We start from the raw sequence: 22,305 nt of genomic DNA on the forward strand, positions 1-22,305 counted from the left end.
CAGGAAGGAAACCATTGACAATATGTCAACAAATGAGCATGGGTGTGTTTCCATAAAACTTTATTTACAAAACCAAACAGCAGACCAGATTCGCTGTCAGTCATTGAGTACCTGCTATCTGCTGGGCAGTATTCTCGGAGCTGGGAATACCACGGTGAGCAACATAGTCAAGGACTCTGCCTTGTGGAACTTGTAAAATCTTGTTTACAGCTGCATCCTCAGTACCTTGAGCAGGGCAGGGCATGTAGTGATCTGTCCAGAAATACTGAACTAATGAGTGATTAACAGTACCTTGGGTAAAAAGAGATGAGCCAAACCTTGGGAGTGATAGGCCAGGGGGAAACCCTGGGCTTTCTTGGGATGCTAACTAACGTCCAACAAAAGATTCTCCAGTGGCAGTTTGATTCTTTAACAAGGCAAAAGCAAACCAACACCAGTGGGTTCTTTTTTTTTTTTTTTTTTTTTCAAGTAGGCTCCAGGCCCAGGATAGGGCTTGAACTCACAACCCCCAAGTCAAGTTCTCATGTTCTACCTACTGAACTAGTCAGGTCCCCCCAGTGTGTTCTTTCCTTTTTTCTTTTCTTTTTTTTTTTTTTTTAAAGATCTTATTTATTTATTTGGGAAAGAGAAAGACAGAGCATGAGATGGGAGAGGGGCAGAGGTAGAAGGACGAGCAGACTCCCTGAGAAGAGAGCCCAATGCAGGGCTCGATTCCAGGATCCTAAAATCATGATCTGAACTGAAATCAGACACTTAATCAACTGAGCCACCCCACTGTGTTCTTATATGCACCAAATAATATGTACATTCAAGATGATCATAGCAACTTATTTCCAAAGACACAAAAATTGGAAACAACCCAAATATCCATTAATAGAGTCAATGGGTAAATAAATGATATTATTTTCAAATAATGGAACACTACACAACAAAGGCCAAGAACAAACTACTGCATACAAGGCAACACAGATGAATATCAAAATTACTGTGAATTGAAACCATCTAACTTCCAAGCCCCACGTGGACACTGAGGACTAAACCTGTAAACTGCTCCACAGCTTACTGTCTACATTACCATGACTTTATTATTTCATAGTCTTCCTTAGCACAGTTTACTATTCCAGGATGCTCTTGCCCAGGTAAATCACTTTGTTGTTCATTATGGAACTTCCAGAAAGACCCATCATCTCTTCAATAGAAAACATCAACAGCCTTCATCCCAAGAGTCTTTGAAACCTTCACCTCAGAATCCTTGCCTTGCTTTTCCCACGGTCCTCAACGATATAATTCCTACAAACCCTATTCAAGTTTCACATTGAAAGACTCATCTAAACCAGAATCAAAGTCTCAAATTCAACTTTTTCTTCCTCTTTCCAATGTAAGTTCCCTCAGGTGGTACTCTCCCTGATCGCAGGAAGCAATACATTCAGCTTTGTCTCATGAACAGATTGTTCTGGTGATATTTCAGGAGTCAGCATTCAATGACATAATGTTTAGTGAGAAAAACCAGACACGAAGAGATCATGCTTTATTAATCAATCATATAAAGTTCAAGAACAGACAAAACTAATCTGTGGTGATGGAAATCAGAACTGTAGTTACCCTGGGTGTGTAGTGGTGATTGGGTATGTACTTCCTGGGAGAGGATATGAGAGAGTTGTTTGAGTGCTGGAAGTCCTATATCTTGTCCTAGGTGGTGGTTATATGTGAATAAACATAAGTAAAAATTCATTGAGCTATACATTTTTATGTGCATTTTACTACATGTAAAAAAGCAATTTAAATAAGGGCTTAAAAAGATTAAAAATTTAACCTAGGCATCAGAGGTTGCCAAAGAACTGAGTGTAGTTTTAGAACCTCTCCTTTAGCCAAGGGGTTGGATTGCCTTCAACAATATGGAGTTAGGTATTCCGTGAGATCCCAACCTGGCTACCTTGCTTTCAAACCCTGTAGGTACCTTTTACACCTGAGATGCCAGCAGTCACTGCAATTGGTGCTGAGCCCTGCACATAAATTAATAATATTTATACACATGTAACAGAAATGGGTATGGTGAGAATTAGAAATGGGTATGGTGAAATGTTTGACACAGTCTTCCACTTACTTGCAGGATTCAACTTGTGATTGTAGACATCTTGAAATAGTCCCTTTGGGGGACTATAGTGTTGCTCCTATAAGAAGCTGTGCTTTTTTCATATTTCATAAAAATATGAAAAAGTTTATATTAGTGTATGAAATGTTGCTAAGGGAACTCACCAGCCTTCTGTCTTTAAGGACCAAGCTACATTAGTTGAGAGTACATACAAAATTGTGTCATCAAAATTGGGGGAGGGGACAGTGTAGGTGGCTTTCATTATCATTATTTGTAGGATTCACCCGTGTTGTCTCATGTAGCAGTAATTTTTTCTTTTTAACTGCTGTAGAGTAGGAAGATATGTATATACCTGGTTTGTGTGTGTGTGTGTGTGTGTGTGTGTGCACGTGCGCGGGCACACATGAAAGGAAGAGGATTGATCGTTAGTTTAGTTGTTTGAACTAACAAAAAATTTACCTTCAGAAATGCCTAACAGCCTTCTTTAGCTGCAATAATCTTAAAAAGTATCTGCATAGACAAAGATGAACAAAAACAAAATTACTTTGTGTTAAAATAAGAGGAAGAACCATTTGTACTAGCCTGAGGTGGGTGACAATTTCTCTACGTAAGATGCGTTGAATCACTTCCACGAACCAGGCCAGACCATGACTTTTGTTGATCCTCCCTCTTATCTCAGAAAAGTAAAATGAGGAAAATTCAAGCTGTGCTACAAAGAACCCTGACAAAAGGCCAATGCTCAAAGAAAAAGCATTTCGTTGTTTTCATTTTTAAGAATGGAAAAACAGATATGTAACTTTGTTGATATTTATAAAAATCTTATTTGGTGGCTAGACCAAGTAGGCACCATTTACTTACATTTCCCAAACACAGAGTGGGAATTACAGGCTCCTCATCATATTTTTAGCCTGTGGTTCCTGCCTGCCTCACCTGGCCCATCCCTTCAGCTAATTGCCTGCACAATTATTCTCCAGTGTTCACTGCAGAATGACTCCTCTGTCCACCCACAGGAACAATGGTTTTCTCTTATGCTTGGGGATTTTCCTTCAAAGACTGTGAATCATTCCCTGAATGGTTTTAGGAACGAAGCTTTCTTTTCCCAAAAGTAATATGTGTTTACTATAGAACTTTAGTAATTATAGATAGGCAAAGTGAATCCAGACAAAAATCACCCAGAATCTGACCAATATCATTTTTTAGTGTGTATGTATTATGAATAACATTTTATTTTGCTGACATGTTATCAAATCAGTTCCTTGTTGGACACTTAGGATCTTGTTATTTTTCTTGGTATAAACACTACTCCCAAAATTATTCCTGGAGACTGAACATCTTTTTGTTTGTTTGTTTAGTTTTTCTTTCATAATCATAAACGTTAACTCTGCAATCTAGCTAGACTTGAAAAGGAGTAAGGAAAATAGGGGACCCATAGAACTGCAGTGAGAGCACAAAGATTAAAGGATACTTCCAGCAGATGGGGTGAAGGGGTGCCCTCCGGAGCTACAGAAGGAATGGTCTGGTAGTTAAGACAAAACACACATCAAATTTATTAGATTCGTCCACAATCAGGAATGGTGATCTTCTTGCTGGTCTCGCCATTCCTGGACCCAAATGAATCCATGCTTCCACAATATTCGTGCCCTCTCTCACTTTGTCAAAGACCACATGCCAACCATCCAACCACTCAGTGTTGGCAGCCCAGATGAAAAACTGGGAACTGTTAGTGTTGGGTCCAGCATTTGCCATGGGCAAGATGCCAGGACCTGTGTGCTTCAGGATGAAACTCTCATCTTTAAATTTGTCCCTGTAGATGGATTTGCTGCCAGTGCCATCATGGTGTGTGAAGTCTCTACCAGGGCACATAAATCCTGGAATAATCCTATGAAAGCAGGAACCTTTATAACCAAATCTTCCTCCCTAGTGCTCAGAGCATGAAAGTTCTCTGCTATCTTTGGAACTTTGTCTGCAAAGTTTTATACACACACACACTTGCATGCACGCACACACTAGGCTAAAAAGGATATACAGACCTTATAGATAGTTCTGAAAAGTTGGACCAAATCCCATACCTGTTCCCACCATGAGTGAACATCAGAGGGAACATAGTCAAAAAAAAAACCTCACGCACATACAAGAAATAAATTGAAGTAAAGGCAACACTCCATCAATTTCCTGAGATTTTAATTCGAGAGATTCCCTGTATTTAGCCAGTTATTTGTAAATTTCTTAACTCTGGTAAATGGATATTCAGAGGGAACTAGCTAACCTTCAGGCCATTTGTGTTCTTCAGGTGACTCAAATTCTACAGTAATCTTATTGTTTTTATGTTGCCAGGTGATAATAAGCTGTTTCAGTAGAATCTCTGAGGGAATTTCCAGTCAACCTGAAGAGTTTAGAATATTAAAGACCTAGAATGTAGGCTATAAATATAAGTAAACTATGTTAGAAGGTAATTTGTTTCAGCTACTTCCTCTGGGCAATGGCAATGTCTACTATTAAAGAATTTACAAATTGGGGGAAACTTTGAGTCACTCAAATTTCAGCTCTGGGAGGGGATGACGGAAGGTCCCAGGGCCCTGTCAAAGGCCCCCTCTGGTGGTGGGGGGGGGAGGCTGAGTCAGTGTTGGAGGAGACAGGACTCTAGCCCCTGAGCAGGGGTAGCAGAGGAAGTAGGGGGGCCAAGGAGAGGAGCCAAACAAGGGTGAATTTTCACATTGCACTGACCAGGATTCATATCATAGCTTTTCCACTTGTCAAAGACAGGGCCTGGAGCATATTATTCAACCTCTCTGAGCTTTAACTCTATACAATGGAGACAAGCACCATTTCCTAGGGTTGCTGAGACATTTCAGTGAAATAAATGTATAGAAGCCAAGTACAGTAACTGACACCTCGAAGGAACCCAACAAATGGTTGCTATTACTACTATCATGATTAATCATTATTATTGCTGTTGCCTTTGAGGATAGATTGGGGGGGGGAGTGGTTATTACTGATCATTGTACCTCTTCTTTGGATTTTCTTGATTTCAGGGGTTCTTAATCTGGTTCTCAAGAATTCCACAGAGGCCCATGGACAGATATCTGGGAAAGAGGATGTTAAACTGATGAGAAAAAAATGTGAATGTCTTTACTAACCTGTAATGAAAACTTACTATTTCCCCTGTTATGACCACAGGCAACAACTCACAATAGTGATCGTGCCTTGATTAACAATACCAAAATTACATATTATTTTTATATCACTTTAAAATTGTTGCAGGTCTCTCAAAATATCATTTCAATTGGACTCATATTTCAAAAGTACAGTTGTTCTTAGACCCACTCATCAGGCCACTGCTAGAGCACATGTGATCTCTGTCTTCCTTTCTACAGATGTTGGTGTGATGGAGCGGGCTATCAAGTTAACTGTATCATAATTTTCAAACATATTTTGATAAAATATCACAATTTGATAAATATCACACCTTATTTTATGCCCTTCTTTTAAAATGTAGGCTCCAGGGACGCCTAGGTGGCTCAGCGGTTGAGTGCCTGCCTTCAGCCCAGGGCGTGATCCTGGAGCCCTGGGATCGAGTCCCACATCAGGCTCCCTGCATGGAGCCTGCTTCTCCCTCTGCCTGTGCCTCTGCCTCTCTCTCTCTCTCTCTGTGTGTGTATGTGTCTTTCATGAACAAATAAATAAAATCTTAAAAAATAAAATAAAAAAAATAAAATGTAGGCTCCATACCCAACATGGGGCTTAAACTCACACCCTGAGATTGAGAGTCACACGCTCTACCGACTGAGCCAAACAGGCACCTCTATTTTATGCACTTGTAAACAGTATTCTTCAAAGGAGTCAACAGTCTTCATCGGACTGCCAGGGGGAGACAGAGGCACAAAACAGATGAGAATCCTTTGGTCTGGAGGACACTACAGGGCACCTTGCACACAGGAGAAGCTCTGCTATCCAACAGCCCGAGCAGCTTCTTTATTAATTTGTCTATTGCCTAGCCCCATAAACACCCAAAGCAGAAAACTTCTGAAGACGAGTCTCAGTAGATCAAGGGATCCTGTCTCTTAAAAGAGCCTAACTCTGTACAATAGATAGAAAATATCAAGGGAGGAAATATCTGTTGCCCTCCCCAGGAGCCTGATGCTTGGAGCAGCCAGTAGAAAGGAACTTTGCCAAAGTGGTATGATGACCCCAAGGGAAAGCAGAGCAACAACAATGCAGGGAAAGCAGAGAAAGGGGACCAGGGAGACAAAATAGAGTAAAAACCCAGACCCAGAAGACACAAAGCCCCAACAAATAGGGGCTACACAACCTGCAGGCTGGGAGAAAGAGGAGGAACTTTGTTTTTATTTTTTAAAGATTTTTCTTTATTTATTCATGAGAGACACACAGAGAGAGGCAGAGACACAAGCAGAGGGAGAAGTAGGCTCCCCGCGGGGAGCCCCATGTGGGACTCGATCCCAGGACCCCGGGATCACGCCCTGAGCTGAAGGCAGATGCTCAACCACTGAGCTACCCAGGTTCCCCAAGTGGAGGAGCTTTAAATAAAGGACAATGAAAAAGAAAAAAAAAAAAAAAAAATAAATAAATAAATAAATAAATAAATAAATAAATAAATGACAATGAAACAGGGGAAAACGTAGCAGTGGATATTTATTTTGTTGTATTTCAACCATCAAGTTTTGGGGCTATTTCCTCATGGTCCTCCTGCCCTCCCTCCCCCTCCCCCATTTTCACATAATGTTGATAAAACTGCTTTATTCCATTTCCCATCTTTTTTTTTTTTCTCCAATCATCCAGGCCTTCTTCTTTTTAACTACGTGATCCTTAGTGCTTATCTTCAAAGGACAAAAAGTTTTCCACCTGTCAGAGAGAGTTAGGATCTGGCAATACTCTTGGCAACCTTGCTTGTGTTGACTCCTTCATTTAGCTCAGGGCACTCTCAACCGGCCCTCCAGCTCTGGGCAAGTGTCTCTCTCACAAAACACGGAACAGTTCAAAAAGGCCTCTTGTTAGAGATTTGCAGGCACATGAGTGGGAAATACCATATAAACAGTGAAAAGAACACATCTTTTCAAGTTGTTGGATTTTCTCCTTCATGGTTTTAAAAAAGGCCACTTAGAAATCTTTCATTTAATAAACCCTTGCACATATAGTAGTAATCAGGAACGCGATATTTATCCCTACAACGCTTCTCAAAAACATTACTCAGGCCAGCATTTACCTCAGCTACCCTGAGGACCGACCGTCATTCAGTCTATTAATTTGCTTAATTTATTTTCTCTATCCTAAGAAAAAGGTCTGTTTGCTACGCTCAAACACTGACATCACATGAAGATGCCAGTCTTTATACACATTTATAAAAGTAGACTATGTGGAGTATGATACACTGGTACAAAGTTTTACAAATTAATACAAGTCAAATATATAAATTAAAAATGAAATAGAGGAAGGTTGCGGTGCTGTCTTGGGGTGGTTCTTTTAGCAGTCATATCGCTGTAAAGAAAATGAGATAAGCATTAGGTTACCATCAGGCTAAACAGACAACAATGCCATTTTAGTCCTAAAAATTCCTGTTTGAAGCAAACATAAAGCGGGCTGATGTCAACTTCACCTGGGAGCTTAGACAATGCCCATGAGATGTTGCCTAAACAAACCACACTCCATTGTCCTCTCTGAGAAGCTGCAGGAAAGGGCCATGGAAAAGGCAGCTTACTGGTGGTGGTTGGTTGGCTCTGAATGTGTTTGGGGTAGGTTTTTAATCTCAAGGATTTAAGAGATAATGCCATGGGAGTTTCACCCAGGAGTGGGCGGGATGTGGGTTACCTTCCCAATTCAATGCTACCAAGTTACAGACTTGACTCATCTACACTAAAAACCCTGCCCTCTGAAAGTGTCTTTTGTCTTAAAAATAAAGGTAGCAGATCTGCATCGCATGTCTGAGAAGCAGACATGCCTACTGTGACTCAGATGGGAAGCCCAGGGGGACTATTTGCTCCCCTTCCCCCTCAGAGAGGAGGGTCACTCTGCCAAACTACTACAGCAACTGTGGTCATTGACATATTACGCTTGTTCCCAAGATGCACAACTGCTGATGACCAGCGGGGCCTCCCCTAATTTAATCTCTGCCTTGTAAGGAATTCAAGGCTAAAGATAAATTACAGTAGGAGAATTCTGAGATTCTTCTCTGCCTCTCCCCACCATATTGCCTGGAAACAACTTCATACTGAAGGGTTCCCACTGTGCTGTTTTCATGGAAATTTGGCAGGCTCCCAAAGGAAATTATTAATCTTGCTGTACTTGCCTGATAAGGAAAACCAGATTTTTATTTTAACCCTTCCTCAAAAATTTTAGAAAGTTTCCATTTATTTACAGCAAGGCTTTTCATGGTAGGAATGGGCTTTCAGTTTTCATTAGGTTTTGTCTTATTTTAAAAGAAAGTTAAGAGACCTCAAACCAAGGGGGTAAATGACTAGGCAAATATAAATTAGGTTTCTGTTTACCTAATCCTGTTTTACAGAATAATGCATAAAGCAAACCCTCTGAAATTCAACCAAAGCTGAACTTCCATCAATTCATTAATACACGGGGGTTTTTTTAAGGAGGATATAGAAACAAGAACTTTCCCTGCTACTAACAAATGCATACTTCTTTCTGAATTCTTATCCCCAGGAAACAAGTGTTTCCTGGTTTTCTTCCACCTTGAAAGGCTTTTCACAAGCTGCTATTCAAAGGTTACTAGTGATTCTCTGTCTTTAGCTCTTTGGGCATTTTTGTGATTCTCTGTTGAGAAAGAATAGTAAAAAAAAAAAAAAAAAAAAAAAAAAATCCAACAGAACAGCAAGTACTGCATACAGATTAAGAGCAGGAGCTCTGGCATAAAATGACTCAGAGTTTGAAGCCTGCTTCTTCCAGACTAGATGATCTTAAACATATGCTTAATCTCTGACCCATGGTCTCATCTGAAAGGGGAGTTTAGCTCAGTGCCCCAGTGCAATGAATGTTGACTACTATTTGTGTAATACTAGTTGGGAACATGAGAGCAAGCAAAGTTGTATCTCTTTGGCCAGAGCAGGGGTAGTGAAAGAGGCCATGACTTTGCTCATGAGGGGACACTTTGTCTATGGGCAGCATTTTCCCCCACACACAGAGCCAACTACAAAAAAAACAGAAAGGTACCCAGTGACTATGACACTCAAGGAAGCATATTACTGACAGCAAAATTGAATGCTGTAAATGCTTTGCCACAAAGATGATGTAGGAAGAAATGTTTTTTGCCTTTTTTTTTTCTTTATGATGAAAACAATGGTGTATTATAGTAATTGAAGACCCCAGGGCCAGGCTATGACATTTTCACACAGGTTCTTACCTGTCGGCGAGAACAGCAATAGCCACATATTCCTCCTATCATTCCATTTATTATTTGAATGAGACACAAGATGAATTCAATTCCACCGAGGGCCAAGAGGATAGAAAACAGAGAGACATTCCATTCTACAACATGTTTGGGTTCAACGCACTGGGACCATGTGGAGGTATCCAGAAGGTACCTGTGGATAAAAAAAGAAACTTCTAACACATGACCACACCTAATGGGTTGTATAAGTTACTTTCTGTGTGGTACTTTTTTGTTCAGAAAAAAAGAAATGAATTCATTCATTGACTCATATCAACTTTTTTCTAGTCCGAGTCATTTCACAAAGTTAGAAATTTAGCCCAGATCTTATTGCAATGACAAACATAATATTCAACAAAGATTGCTGAGCATGCAGTGTGAGTCAGACATCAAGCCAGGGCTGGGAATATAATGGTGAACATGGCATGGGCTTTGCCTTGGAAGAGCAGAGCGTCTAAGGGAGGAGATAATACGCAATCGCAATACACCAGGTGTGAGGAAGGGCACCTAACCTCGGCCAGGAAGATACCTGCTTGTGTAACTATTCCACAAGTCTGAGCTCCATAAAGCTAGGAACCAGACCTGTCATCATTGTATGGTATAAACCCTAGACCAGTATCTGGCACATAGTAGGGACTCAACACTTTTAAAAGTAATTGAATGATAAATAATCTGAAGTCACTTTGTGAAATGTTAGCAAACCATGCTGAAGTCACATATGACTACACACACACATGTATACACACATACATACAAGTCATATACATTATATGTGACTTAGGAGATTTTCTGAGTACCTGAATATTCTTATAGTCTGATAAATTCTCTCTCTGATTATTTTCTTAGAATCTCAGCCTTTGCGACATCATAAAGCATTTGGATTCTTAATGAAATACGATTCAATCATGTGGGAAAATCTACAATAGACTTAATTCCACAAAGAGGTCTGGTATAACTCTTATCAGTTTTTCCCCAAGCAGCAGAACAAAAGGGCTTGGAATTAGAGACCTAACTTTGAATGGTTCATTGAGCCGATCAGAAACTCAATTTGTTGATTAAAAAAAAAAAAAAGAACTCTGTCCTTATGACCCTGTCTTTCTGCATATCAGTGGGGGAAAAAATTGTAATTGTAGGACACAATGTAAAAAAACTCTTTGGCCTCACTTGCCTATTGAGCAATTAATCACTGGCTTGTGACCATTAGTTATTTCCCATACTGAAATCCTTGGACAGGTTGAAGTGACGAATGAGATGGAAGCGGAAGGTTTCTTACAGAAGCTGGGGTGGGTCATGGAAGGGGCGTATACTCAAACAGCTGTAAACATGTTTAGAAATACTCTCGCTTCTCCTTCCATTCCAGTTGCACTCATCAGGATCTCTTAGAGATGGGCTTGTGCAGTAGTTCGTATGTTTGTGCATACGTGAATAACCAATCTCTACTAGTACATTCAGTGTGTTCTGAACCAAGTTGAATCAAGATCACTAACAATTTTGACCATTGAAATTTCAAACCCCTCCAAGTGCTCATTTTCCTTTCCTTCCTCCTTTAGAGGCTACCTAGAGCTGTATTGGTTGTAAGTCAGGAAATAATATTAACAGCTAACAGAGGCCATGCTCAGAGCATGTCAGCTTCTGTGACAAATCCATTTTTTTGACTCATTAATCCTCCTGACAACTGCCCCTGGTTTTATTTTACAGATGAAGTAACTAAGAAGCACAGAGCTCAGTCCACTTTTTCCTAGTTGCTGAGGGAGAAATGCAGAGCTGGGATGGAATCCAGGTCCATGTAATTTCATGTTCATGATTTATGAACTCACTATATGCTATACAACTCATGGGAGACAGTATTAACATAAAGGCAATCGAAACTCACTATTCATAGTATTTTCACTCATGAACCTCATAACTAAACTTTTCAAAATTCAGAGAAAGATGTCATTCATTTGTCTTCACATGTATCAGTTTCTATCAGCTCTTTTTTTTCTCAATAATGGATAAGAAGCATCAACATAAAATAACAGAGCTTAAATTATCCTGATTTTAAAGTTCTGGATAAGACCTGTCTTACAGGGATCCCTGGGTGGCTCAGCAGTTTAGCACCTGCCTTCAGCCCAGGGCATGATCCTGGAGTCCTGGGATCAAGTCCTGCATCGGGCTCCATGCATGGAGCCTGCTTCTCCCTCTGCCTCTCTCTCTCTCTGTCTCTCATGAATAAATAAAATCTTAAAAAAAAAAAAAAAGACCTGTCTTATAGAGTCTGATCACTTTAAATAAAGTGTTTGTTGTATATGCTTATATATGTGAATGTGTGTATGGGATTAATATGATCTACCATGGGCTTTGGTTAAAATCATATGCTTTCCATCCATATTATGTAGGGATTCCATAATATTTTCTTACAAAATAGTAAAATCAGCTAATTGTTCTGGTATAGTGGACACACTGTATGAGCACAAACTATACAGCCAGGCTGCCTGGGTTCATATCTTGCCTGGGTTCACATGGATAGTCCTTCTTAGCAATGTGATTTTGAATAAGTTCCTTCCAACTCTTGTGCCTCCTTTTCCTCATCTGTAAAATGGGAGTAATAGTGGAAGTCACCTCACAGGGTATCATGAGGGCTGACTCAGGGAATCCATTAAAAAGCACTTAGAGCTTCTCCAGGTCAGGGATCCATGCTCTGACACCACCGCCTGGTCCTGAGTCAGTGCAAAGACACCTGGTTGAGTGGATGGATGCACGGATGACTGTACCTTTCCACCTTGATGGGTTTGCCACTATACCATATGGTGGATGAGAACGTATGGCCAATAGGGAACTTACTGTCCATCAGTGTTGGCGAAGGTGTAGTTCCACTGGCCAAGAGAATTAAGACATAGTGGTCCTTCCGCCAAGCCCAGGGCTGCCACGATGATGCAGTAGCCAGATCCTGCGATTCCAATCAGAGCAGCCAGTACAGAAGAAAGCATCTGGGAAGAGGAGAAAGAGTGGAAGTGAGGCCAGAGTGGCCCTGGGCACCTCCCAGGGACCATTTCCACCACCAGGGCTGGAGGACCTACCGCACATCTCTTGCCACAGTTTTCATGGCCACAGCAGCCACAGCAGTCGTCCTCTTCCAGGCCGATGAACACAAATGCTGGCAGGAACATCTGGTTTGAAAACAGGCATTAAAGTCACTGCCTTTCCCTAGATCAAAGCCTGTGTTGGGGATCAGGCTAGCATTTTTTGGTAGAACAGATTTCTTTCTGACAGTGATGAATAGCTTTGGGTTAGCTTCACCACATATCAGAAAGAATGTTAAATTATGAGAACAAAACCCCTCTAAGTGGAGTACCTGCTTGTTTGCATGTAATGTGTCAGAGCAGTCTTTAGGGTGAGGATTCAAACAGTAACCTATAAATGTGTTTCTTCCATGAGAGTTGATAGCACAATCCCAGAGGGAACTCTGCTTTGAAACTCTTAAACTGTCTTTAAATCTGACTTTTTTCCCCCTTGTAAAACCTTGATGATACTAACAGTCTGATAGAATAACCGAAACTTTTTTGTAAATGGGAGAGATGAAGACACCCTATAATAAAGCTGAACTTCTTCTTTGATGATACGATTGTATAGTTGTCCCTTCACAGTAAAGCTCTTTAAATAAAATAAATACTCTAAGTTTGCGATCCAAAGAAGCCTAAGCAGGTGTGATGTTAGAATCAGGACAAACGATTATCTGGAAATGATGACAATGCTCCATAATAATGCATTAAATTTAAATGTTTTAAATGTTCTCTTGACCAAGAGAAATATTCTGTGTGGTATGAACAATTCCATAAAAAAGTCTTTTTTGAATTCTCAATCCTAGCAATTCCAGTGGCAAACTCGCGTTTGTCCACATTCTTTCCATGCTGTGGTTGAAGCTAATACTTTCGGCTCCCAGGTTGGCAGGCAAATTCCTCTAGCTTCAATTAAAAACAAACCTTGGAAAAAACAACACATTCCACTGTTAGCTTCAGACCCTGATCTGCTCCTAACTGTAGGATTTTTTTCCCAAGGCACCACACCCAGGATTACATAAAGGAGAAAATTTATAGTTCTTTCTAAATAGCAATACACTCATGATTTATGATCATTTCTATCACAGATGCTGGAGAATAAACAGCAGAGAATCTAAATCCAAAACTCCGTTGATTTAGACAGAACTGGCGGCGTCCTCCCAGCTCCCCAGAGCAGATGCTAAATGCCTACCTACCCTGGTACGAGAAACCCTATAGTCTCTCAATCTGATTTGAAAGCTATACCTGTTTTCTAGCTGTAAAGTAAGACAGCAAAGCCGCAAGGTAGTTCACTGCGAGTTGAAACAGGATTTTGTAAAACGTCTAATAAAATCAATACACCAGACCCATGTCTCGCTTTGTGTGATCTGCGTTCAAAAGAAGGGACAAAAATCACTGGATTTGGAAACAGGCAGTGTGGATTTTGTAAGATGTCTAATAAAATCAATACGCTAGCCCTACCTCCCTTTCTGTGTAATCTGCATTCAAAAGAAGGGACAAAAAAAAAAAAAAAAAAAAAAAACAGAAGGGACAAAAATCACTGGGTTGGGGAAAGAGGCTGTGTGGATTTTGTAAAACGTCTAATAAAATCAACACGCTAGCTCTACCTCACTTTTTATGTAATCTGCATTCGAAAGAAGGGAACAAAAAAATAAAAGAAAAGAAGAAGAAGGGACAAAAATCACTGGATTTGGAAACAGGCAGTGTGGATTTTGTAAGACGTCTAATAAAATCAACACTCTAGCCCTACCTCGTTTTCTATGTAATCTGCATTCAAAAGAAAGGACAAAAAAGGGGGGGGGGGTCAAAAATCACTGGATTTGGAAACAGGCAGTGTGGATTTTGTAAGATGTGTAATAAAATCAACACGCTAGCCCTACTTTGCTTTCCGTAATCTGCATTCAAAAGAAGGGATAAAAATCAGTGAATTTGGAAACAGGCAGTGTGGATTTTGTAAGACATCTAATAAAATCAACATGCTAGCCCCACCTCGCTTTCTATGTAACCTGCATTCAAAAGAGGGGAAGAAGAAGAAGAAGAAGAGAAGGAGAAGGAGAAGGAGAAGGAGAAGGAGGAGAAGAAAGAGAAGAAGGGGAAGAAGAGGCAGAAGGAGAGGAAGGAGAGGAAGAAGAAGAAGGAGGAGGAGGAGGAGGAGGAGGAGAAAGAAGAAGAAGGAGAAGAAGGAGAAGAAGAGGAAGAAGAGGAAGAAGAGGAAGGAGAGGAAGGAGGAGGAGGAGGAGAAGAAGGAGGAGGAGGAGGAGAAGGAGAAGGAGAAGAAAAGAAGAAGAAGAAGAAGAAGAAGAAGAAGAAGAAGAAGAAGAAGAAGAAGAAGAAGGAGGAGGAGGAGGAGGAGGAGGAGGAGGAGGAGGAGGAGAAGGAGAAGAAGGAGAAGAAGGAGAAGGAAAAGGAGGAGGAGGAGAAGGAGAAGAAGAAGGAGAAAAGAAGAAGAAGAAGAAAGAAGAAGAAGAAGAAGAAGAAGAAGAAGAAGAAGAAGAAGAAGAAGAAGAAAAAGAAGGAGGAGGAGAAGGAAAAGGAGAAGAAAAAGGAGAAGAAGAAGAAAAAGAAGAAGAAGAAGAAGAAGAAGAAGAAGAAGAAGAAGAAGAAGAAAAAGAAGAAGAAAAAGAAGGAGGAGGAGGAGAAGGAGAAGGAAAAGGAGGAGAAGAAAAAGGAGAAGAAGAAAAAGAAGAAGAAAAAGAAGAAGAAAAAGAAGGAGGAGGAGGAGGAGAAGGAGAAGGAAAAGGAGGAGAAGAAAAAGGAGAAGAAGAAAAGAAGAAGAAGAAGAAGAAGAAGAAGAAAAAGAAGAAGAAAAGAAGGAGGAGGAGGAGAAGGAAAAGGAGAAGAAGAAGAAGAAGAAGAAGAGAAGAAGAAGAAGAAGAAGAAGAAGAAGAAGAAGAAGAAAAGAAGAAGAAGAAGAAGAAGAAAAAGAGGAGGAGGAGGAGGAGGAGGAGGAGGAGGAGGAGGAGGAGGAGGAGGAGGAGGAGGAGGAGGAGGAGGAGAGACCAAAATCACTGGATTTGGAACCAGGCAGTGTGGATTTTGCAAAACGTCTAATAAAATCCTCACGCTGGCCCTACCTCGCTTTCTGTGTAACCTGCATTGGAAAGCGGGGACAGACGAAGAAGGAGAAGGAGAAGGAGAAGAGGAGCCCAGAATCTCGGGGTCAGGAGGCGGCGGCGGGGCGAACCTGCCCGGGCCCCCCCCCCGCCCCCGCCGCCCCCTCCGTCCCCCCCGCCGCCCCCCGCGGGCCCGGCCCGGCCGCCCCGACTCACCAGCGCGCCCCCTCCCGCGAGGCCGGAGAAGAACCACACGAAGCGGCTGAGGCGGCCCTCGGCGGCGTATCGGGTCTCCCCGTTGGGGAAGTAGAGCAGGACGTTCGCCACGAGGCAGAGGACGGCCAGCCACAGCAGCGAGTGGCCGGCGCAGCGCGCGCACCTGCGGGGACACATGGCGGCGCCCGGCTCGGGCCGCAGCGGGGCGGGGTGCTCGGGCGCTGTCGGGCCCGGCCGCCCCTCTTAAGTGCGGGCCCGCGCGGCCGTCATTGGTCCTGGGCTCGGGCGGGGCGGGCGGGGCGGGGCGGGGGGAGCATCCCGCGGGAGCCCGGCCTGCACCTGCGCCACCAGCCTCGGCCGCAGCCGGGACGCGGGGGCAGCGGCGCTCGGCCACCTGCTGGGGGCGCCCTGGGGCACCGGGCCGCCCCGACGTCACCGCCCGCAGGGCCGACCCGAGCCGCTCCTCTCCCCGCGTCGCTCCGGCCAGCTTCCCGGGGCTGCCCCCGAGGCAAACGTGGCACCAACACACAGGTGGCTCGTGGCCGCAGAGGGCTCAGGCACCTCAGGATGCCTCAGGGTTGCTCTCAGGCTGGGGTGATGCCCGGAAGGGCCCCGGGAGGCCTAAAGCATGGGAGGGACGTTGGGGTTGGGGGTTGGGGTGGGGTGGGGGGAGGATTAAACAAAGAAGAAATTTTATTTCTTTTTATTTATTTTTTTAAGATTTTACTTATTTATTCATGAGACAGAGAGAGAGAGGCAGAGGGAGAAGCAGGCTCCGTGCAGGGAGCCCGATGTGGGACTCGATCCCGGGTCTCCTGGATCAGGCCCTGGGCCGCAGGTGGCGCTAAACCGCTGAGCCACCATGGGCTGCCCCAAAGAAGAGATTTTAAAAAGCAAAAAAGAAAGGAACAGAAGGGAAAGGGACTTGGCAAGCAGAGCAGGTCGCTAAGGCTGAGAGGACCCAGAATGAGTGGGGGGCCCCGGCTGTTGATCAGGCCTGGGGGTCTCCCCGTGGTCTACGCAGCCAGCTCCTGAGCCAGCATTTGCAGGCTTGCATCTGAAGGCAGGGAAAGGGTGTTAGGCTTTCTTTCTTTCTTTCTTTCTTTCTTTCTTTCTTTCTTTCTTTCTTTCTTTCTTTCTTTTTTAAGTTTATTTATTTATTTGTTTATGAAAGACAGAGAGAGAGAAAGACCGGCAGAGGCACAGGCAGAGACACAGGCAGAGGGAGAAGCAGGCCCCATGCCGGAGCCTAATGTGGGCCTGGATCCTGGGACTCCAGAATCATGCCCTGGGCCAAAGGCAGGCACTAAACCGTTGAGCCACCCCGGGATCCCCTAGGCTGGCTTTCTTATGTGACTGCCTTGTAAGAGGAGGGGTCGGGCTCCGGGTAAGTTCAGCCCTTGAATAGCGGGGTGTGCGGGCCAGGTTAGACTATGGGAGGACAGGGTGACTGGATGGGGCCAGGCCTGGAGGGGCCCCGTCCTCGGCACAGGACAGGGGGCCCCTTTGAGTGAAGAGACAAAAGGCCAAAGATGGGGTGTCGTTAGTTTAGAAGAGGAAGGTGAGCAAGGCTGGCGAATCTGGTCGCTCAGGCTGCGGACAGAGTCTGAAGGATTTGAGCCAAAACTGGAGGGCAGGACACATAACCAGATTTGGGGTTAGTCACGCAGACTCCTGGACTGGGAGGAACCAACTAACAGAGGTGGGGCCGTGATCCAGACTGGCCTGAGGAAGCAGGTGGATGGAAATCTGAGTGTGGCAGGGAGGCCTGGAACCGCCAGCCCACTCAGCTCGAGGCAGGCGGATTTCCACAGGAACGTCACTCTGTTAGCACCACGCATCCAGCACCGTGGCCTCTGAGACAGGATAATAATAGAACCCACATCACGGAGCTGTGATGCACAAGGTGAGTCGGTGTGTGCAAGGCATGAAGTACCTGGCATTTAGCGATCACTCAATAAATGTTACTTATAATCACTTACTATTTTCATCAGCCCACTGTCCAGGCAAGATGTCTCTACTCCCTTGATGTATGAGGTCTACTTCTCTGGGGTTCCATCACGCCAATACGCAGTGGATCCCTTTATGATCTCTTGTGACTGATTTTTAGACACTGGAGTTCGCACGGTGGTATCAAAAGTTCACTTTTACCTCCCTCCTGCCCTCCGGAATCCGCCTCAGTGCACGAAAACCTTTGGAAAGGGTGGTCTTTACCTCACCACAGGACTGCAGGCCTTGAGCCCCGGACCCTGGTTCTCAACCCCATGTTTTGGGTTCACCGTCCCACTGCCCTGTTCTTCCTTCTCGCCATGGTCCACCCCACCCGGCTTTGTTACCTTGGCTGAACTCGTCGCTTTTTCCGTGACCCCTTCGGCCCCAGGCTGGCTCATCACTCCCACCTTGTCCTTGAGCACAGCCCCATCCAGCACCAGTCAGACCACGAGACACTAATGTGTATCCTCATCACCGCTCAGTAATAAGTGTTTGCTAAATTCTGCTCAAAGAAATAGGGGAGTTGAAAATGTTCAGTTCTAAGGTTATTTGCTTTTAAGTAAAGCAAAAATGTCTTCTGGAAAGTTAGGCAAAATTGGCACTTGTCACATTTAAATTTTAAAGTGTTCAGCTTTGCGTGTCATTCAGGTGAGCAGCTGGTATGACCTCTTGCGTTGAGCTCTCCTGACCATGTGGTGTGCAGAATGTGGCTTCAAGAATGATTCTAGGGGGATCTCCTTTTGATAATATCAAGCACCACAGAAGCAGAGGTTTTAATGTTGGAAGAAACCTCAAGAGAGTAAATGGTTCAGCTCCTACTCTTTATGGCCATTTTACAGTTAAATCCACAAGGGTTAAAAACTCTTCCGGGATGCCTGGGTGGCTCAGCGGTTGAGCATCTGCCTTTGGCTCAGATCGTGATCCCCAGGATCCTGGGATCGAGTCCCACATCGGGCTCCCTGCATGGAGCCTGCTTCTCCCTCTGCCTGTGTCTCTGCCTCTGTGTGTGTTTGTGTGTCTCTCTCCAATAAATAAATAAATAAATAAATAAATAAATAAATAAATAACTTTTAAAAATAAATAATATAAATAAAAATAACTCTTCCCATTTTCATCTAGCTAGTGGGCAGTGGAAATGAGTTATCTTTAAGAACTAATGCCAATAATCTATGATTCTGTGTGGTTGTGGGATTCTAAGAGGAAGATTTAAACCCAGACTTCCTGCCCCTGCATCCCAATGTTTCCCTCCTAATTGGGAAGCACTCTCACTGGTTTGAACATGAAAGATATAATTATTCATATATAGTAGCCATAGTCTTTAGAGCTTTTTTGATTACACAACACAAGGGTTTGGGGTGCTGACTCCCCCATACAGTTGAAAATTCACATGTAACTTTTGGCTCCCCAAAATGCTAGTAGTCTACTGTTGAATAATAGCTCGCTGAAAACAAGCAGTCGATTAGCACATATGTTGTGTGTTATATGTTTTATATACTGTATTCTTATAATAAAGCTAGAGGAAAGAAAATGTCATTAAGAAAATCATAAGGAAGAGAAAATACACTTACAGTATTGTAAGGTATTTATCCAAAAATTCTGAGTGTTAAGTGGACCTATGCAGATCACACCCGTGTTTTTTTTAAGGGTCAGCTGTCTAAGTAGCATAAGCCAGTTGCAGCTACCTTAACTAAAGGGACATTAATTATAAACTAAAAGGTAGGGATGCAGATGGGGTAATAGGACACATGGACAAGGGGAACCAAACTCCTAGGAAATCCAGAATGTCTTCCCTCTCCATCTCACCCCTTTGTGACTCTTCTCTCCGTAATTACATTCTTCCTAACGCAGATTCATTTCACTCTTTTACAGTCCAAACAAATTCACATTTTTCTCTGTTCAAGAGACCCATCAACCTCAGATTCTAAAGGATGAGAGTTACACTGGACAAGGCTGGGCCGTGCTCACATATGTATGGACTGAATAAATGTGGCTGCTGGGAGCCTTCTCTGCACCCCTGCCCGTGGAGAAGGTGTCCTCAAGGAAAGGTGAGATTTGGACCAGGCTGAGAGGCTGGGAGCTGGCCTTTATTCGAAACTATAGCAAGGCAGAGGAAGACATAGACGTGGCCAACATGCACATGAGAAAATGCTCTGCATCACTTGCCATCAGGGAAATACAAATCAAAACCACAATGAGATACCACCTCACACCAGTGAGAATGGGGAAAATTAACAAGGCAGGAAACCACAAATGTTGGAGAGGATGCGGAGAAAGGGGAACCCTCTTGCATTGTTGGTGGGAATGTGAACTGGTGCAGCCACTCTGGAAAACTGTGTGGAGGTTCCTCAAAGAGTTAAAAATAGACCTGCCCTATGACCCAGCAATTGCACTGCTGGGGATTTACCCCAAAGATACAGATGCAGTGAAACGCCGGGACACCTGCACCCCGATGTTTCTAGCAGCAATGTCCACAATAGCCAAACTGTGGAAGGAGCCTCGGTGTCCATCGAGAGATGAATGGATAAAGAAGCTGTGGTCTATGTATACAATGGAATATTCCTCAGCCATAGAAACGACAAATACCCACCATTTGCTTCAATGTGGATGGAACTGGAGGGTATTATGCTGAGTGAAGTAAGTCAATCGGAGAAGGACAAACAGTGTATGTTCTCATTCATTTGGGGAATATAAATAATAGTGAAAGGGAATAAAGGGGAAAGGGAAAAAATAAGTGGGAAATATCAGAAAGGGAGACAGAACATGAAAGACTCCTAACTCCGGGAAACGAACTAGGGGTGGTGGAAGGGGAGGAGGCTGGGGTGTGGGGGTGACTGGGTGGCGGGCACTGAGGGGGGCACTTGACGGGATGAGCACTGGGTGTTATTCTATATGTTGGCAAATTGAACACCAATAAAAAATAAATTTATATATATAAAAAAAGAAACTATAGTGAGGGCCTGCTCCTGCAACAACAGAAAGGCGGAGAGAAGGAGCAGTGGTTGGTAAGTCATCATACAATCTCCTGGCTCTCTCCTCACTTTGGATTGTAGCTCAATTTATTCTTGGGTTAAATATAAGCTTCTTGGCCCATGGTTAAAACGGAGTTCACCTTCACCCTCATTGACCTTTCTCCTCGATGCCCCCATCCCCATCTGGGAGTCCTAGTTCAAACTAGGGAGTCCCTCATCAAACCAGGGAATCTCCCAGGTCTCATTGCCATGTTCAGACAAGGCAGCTCCCGGGATGCCAGCCCCATGGTCTGAAGCTCAAGATGTGGGTCTCGCTGCTCAGAAGGGCTGGCCTGCTCCCTTGACGGGTAGGTGAGCTGAGGGCATCCAGAACATGCCTGTGAAGCCAGCACATGAATATTTGTTTTTAGTTGAGTATCTTTTCCTTGAGTTTTGTAATAAAGCCAGGCCTAGGAGATGGTGGAGGGCCTCCAGGATCATCTGAGTCTCAATGGAGAGTGGCCTGTGGGTTTCTCAAACCACACACACTGATTCAGCCCTAGGGAAACTGGGAATCTCTGAGGGTGGGGACAGGAATCTGCATTTTAAGAAAGCTCTCTAAGTGATTCTATTGCACAGCCAAAGTTGAAATCCACTGAGATAGGTGGTCCAACTTCCTAATTTTAGAAAGGAGGCCACTGAGACCTAGAGAGACTAACGTCAGTTGAGAAGAAAAGCCACAGATTAAATGAAACCAAAAACAAACCCTAAAAAATTAAAGCTGACTAATTCACCTGCTTGTGTATTTTGTACCTGGTCAACCACGCGATTCTCTTTGTGATTCTTTCGCTTCCCTGGATCCCAGCTGCCTTTAGGGAGAATAACAAAAAACTGTTATCCAGTTTCTGTACATGTAGGGGAAGGAAGGGAGGACAATTAAATAGTGTGCAGGATAGACACGTGCCAGTCCTTCCCATGTCGTAATTGAACTTTATGGCTCTCCTGTGTGGACCTGTCTCCAGGTGAGGAAACAGAGACAGATGGGGTAAGTATGCAGGCTAAAGTCACAAGGCTGGTGAGTGATGTGCTCTGGATTCCTGCTCACTTCTCTCTGACTCAGACACTCATGTTCTTGCTTCACACATTTGGCTCACTTATACTACTTCACGACATTCTCACCCGTGAAAAATGACCAAAGTAAAGGACTTTTTTGAAAAAGATTTATTTGAAAGGTAAAGAAAGGGCAGCCCGGGTGGCTCAGCAGTTTCGCACTGCCTTCAGCCCAGGGCGTGATCCTGGAGACCTGGGATCGAGTCCCACCCATGTCGGGCTCCCTGCATGGAGCCTGCTTCTCCCTCTGCCTGTGTCTCTGCCTCTCTCTGCATTTCTCTGTGTCTTTCATGGATAAATAAATAAAATCTTTAAAAAAAAAAAAAAAGAAAGGGAAAGAGAGAGCAAGGGAAGGGATGGAGGGAGAGGAGAGAGCATCTCAAGCAGACGCCGTGCTGAGCGTGGGGCCCGACGTGGGTGCTCAATCTCACCAGGTTGAGATCATGACCTGAGCTGAAATTAA

The 22,305-nt window shown here is 43.6% G+C and overlaps 1 protein-coding gene and 1 pseudogene across 1 annotated transcript; both read right to left on the bottom strand.

Moving 5' to 3' along the window:
* Positions 1 to 3,641: 3,641 nt before the first annotated feature.
* LOC112661057 (peptidyl-prolyl cis-trans isomerase A-like) lies at positions 3,642 to 4,117 on the bottom strand (annotated as a pseudogene).
* Positions 4,118 to 6,724: 2,607 nt separating this feature from the next.
* Positions 6,725 to 16,030, bottom strand: TM4SF1 (transmembrane 4 L six family member 1). The gene is made up of 5 exons (XM_025448968.3): positions 15,793 to 16,030; positions 12,545 to 12,634; positions 12,309 to 12,454; positions 9,459 to 9,639; positions 6,725 to 7,585 (listed from the first exon to the last, which is right to left on the bottom strand). The coding sequence occupies exons 1-5, from the start codon at positions 15,967 to 15,969 to the stop codon at positions 7,571 to 7,573; spliced, it is 609 nt and encodes a 202-aa protein (XP_025304753.1). The 5' UTR covers positions 15,970 to 16,030; the 3' UTR covers positions 6,725 to 7,570.
* Positions 16,031 to 22,305: the final 6,275 nt, after the last annotated feature.

The sequence above is a fragment of the Canis lupus genome, chromosome 23 (assembly GCF_003254725.2).
Source record: "Canis lupus dingo isolate Sandy chromosome 23, ASM325472v2, whole genome shotgun sequence".
Lineage (NCBI taxonomy): Eukaryota > Metazoa > Chordata > Mammalia > Carnivora > Canidae > Canis > Canis lupus.

What these genes read in the sequence shown, in the direction of transcription:
- TM4SF1 (XM_025448968.3), bottom strand. Translation starts at nt 15,969, where the DNA reads ATGTGTCCCCGCAGGTGCGCGCGCTGCGCCGGCCACTCGCTGCTGTGG. An exon ending in TCGCGGGAGGGGGCGCGCTG is followed by an intron (nt 12,635 to 15,792) that starts GTGAGTCGGGGC and finishes TTTTCAAACCAG; the next exon opens with ATGTTCCTGCCAGCATTTGT. An exon ending in ACTGTGGCAAGAGATGTGCG is followed by an intron (nt 12,455 to 12,544) that starts GTAGGTCCTCCA and finishes TCCTCTTCCCAG; the next exon opens with ATGCTTTCTTCTGTACTGGC.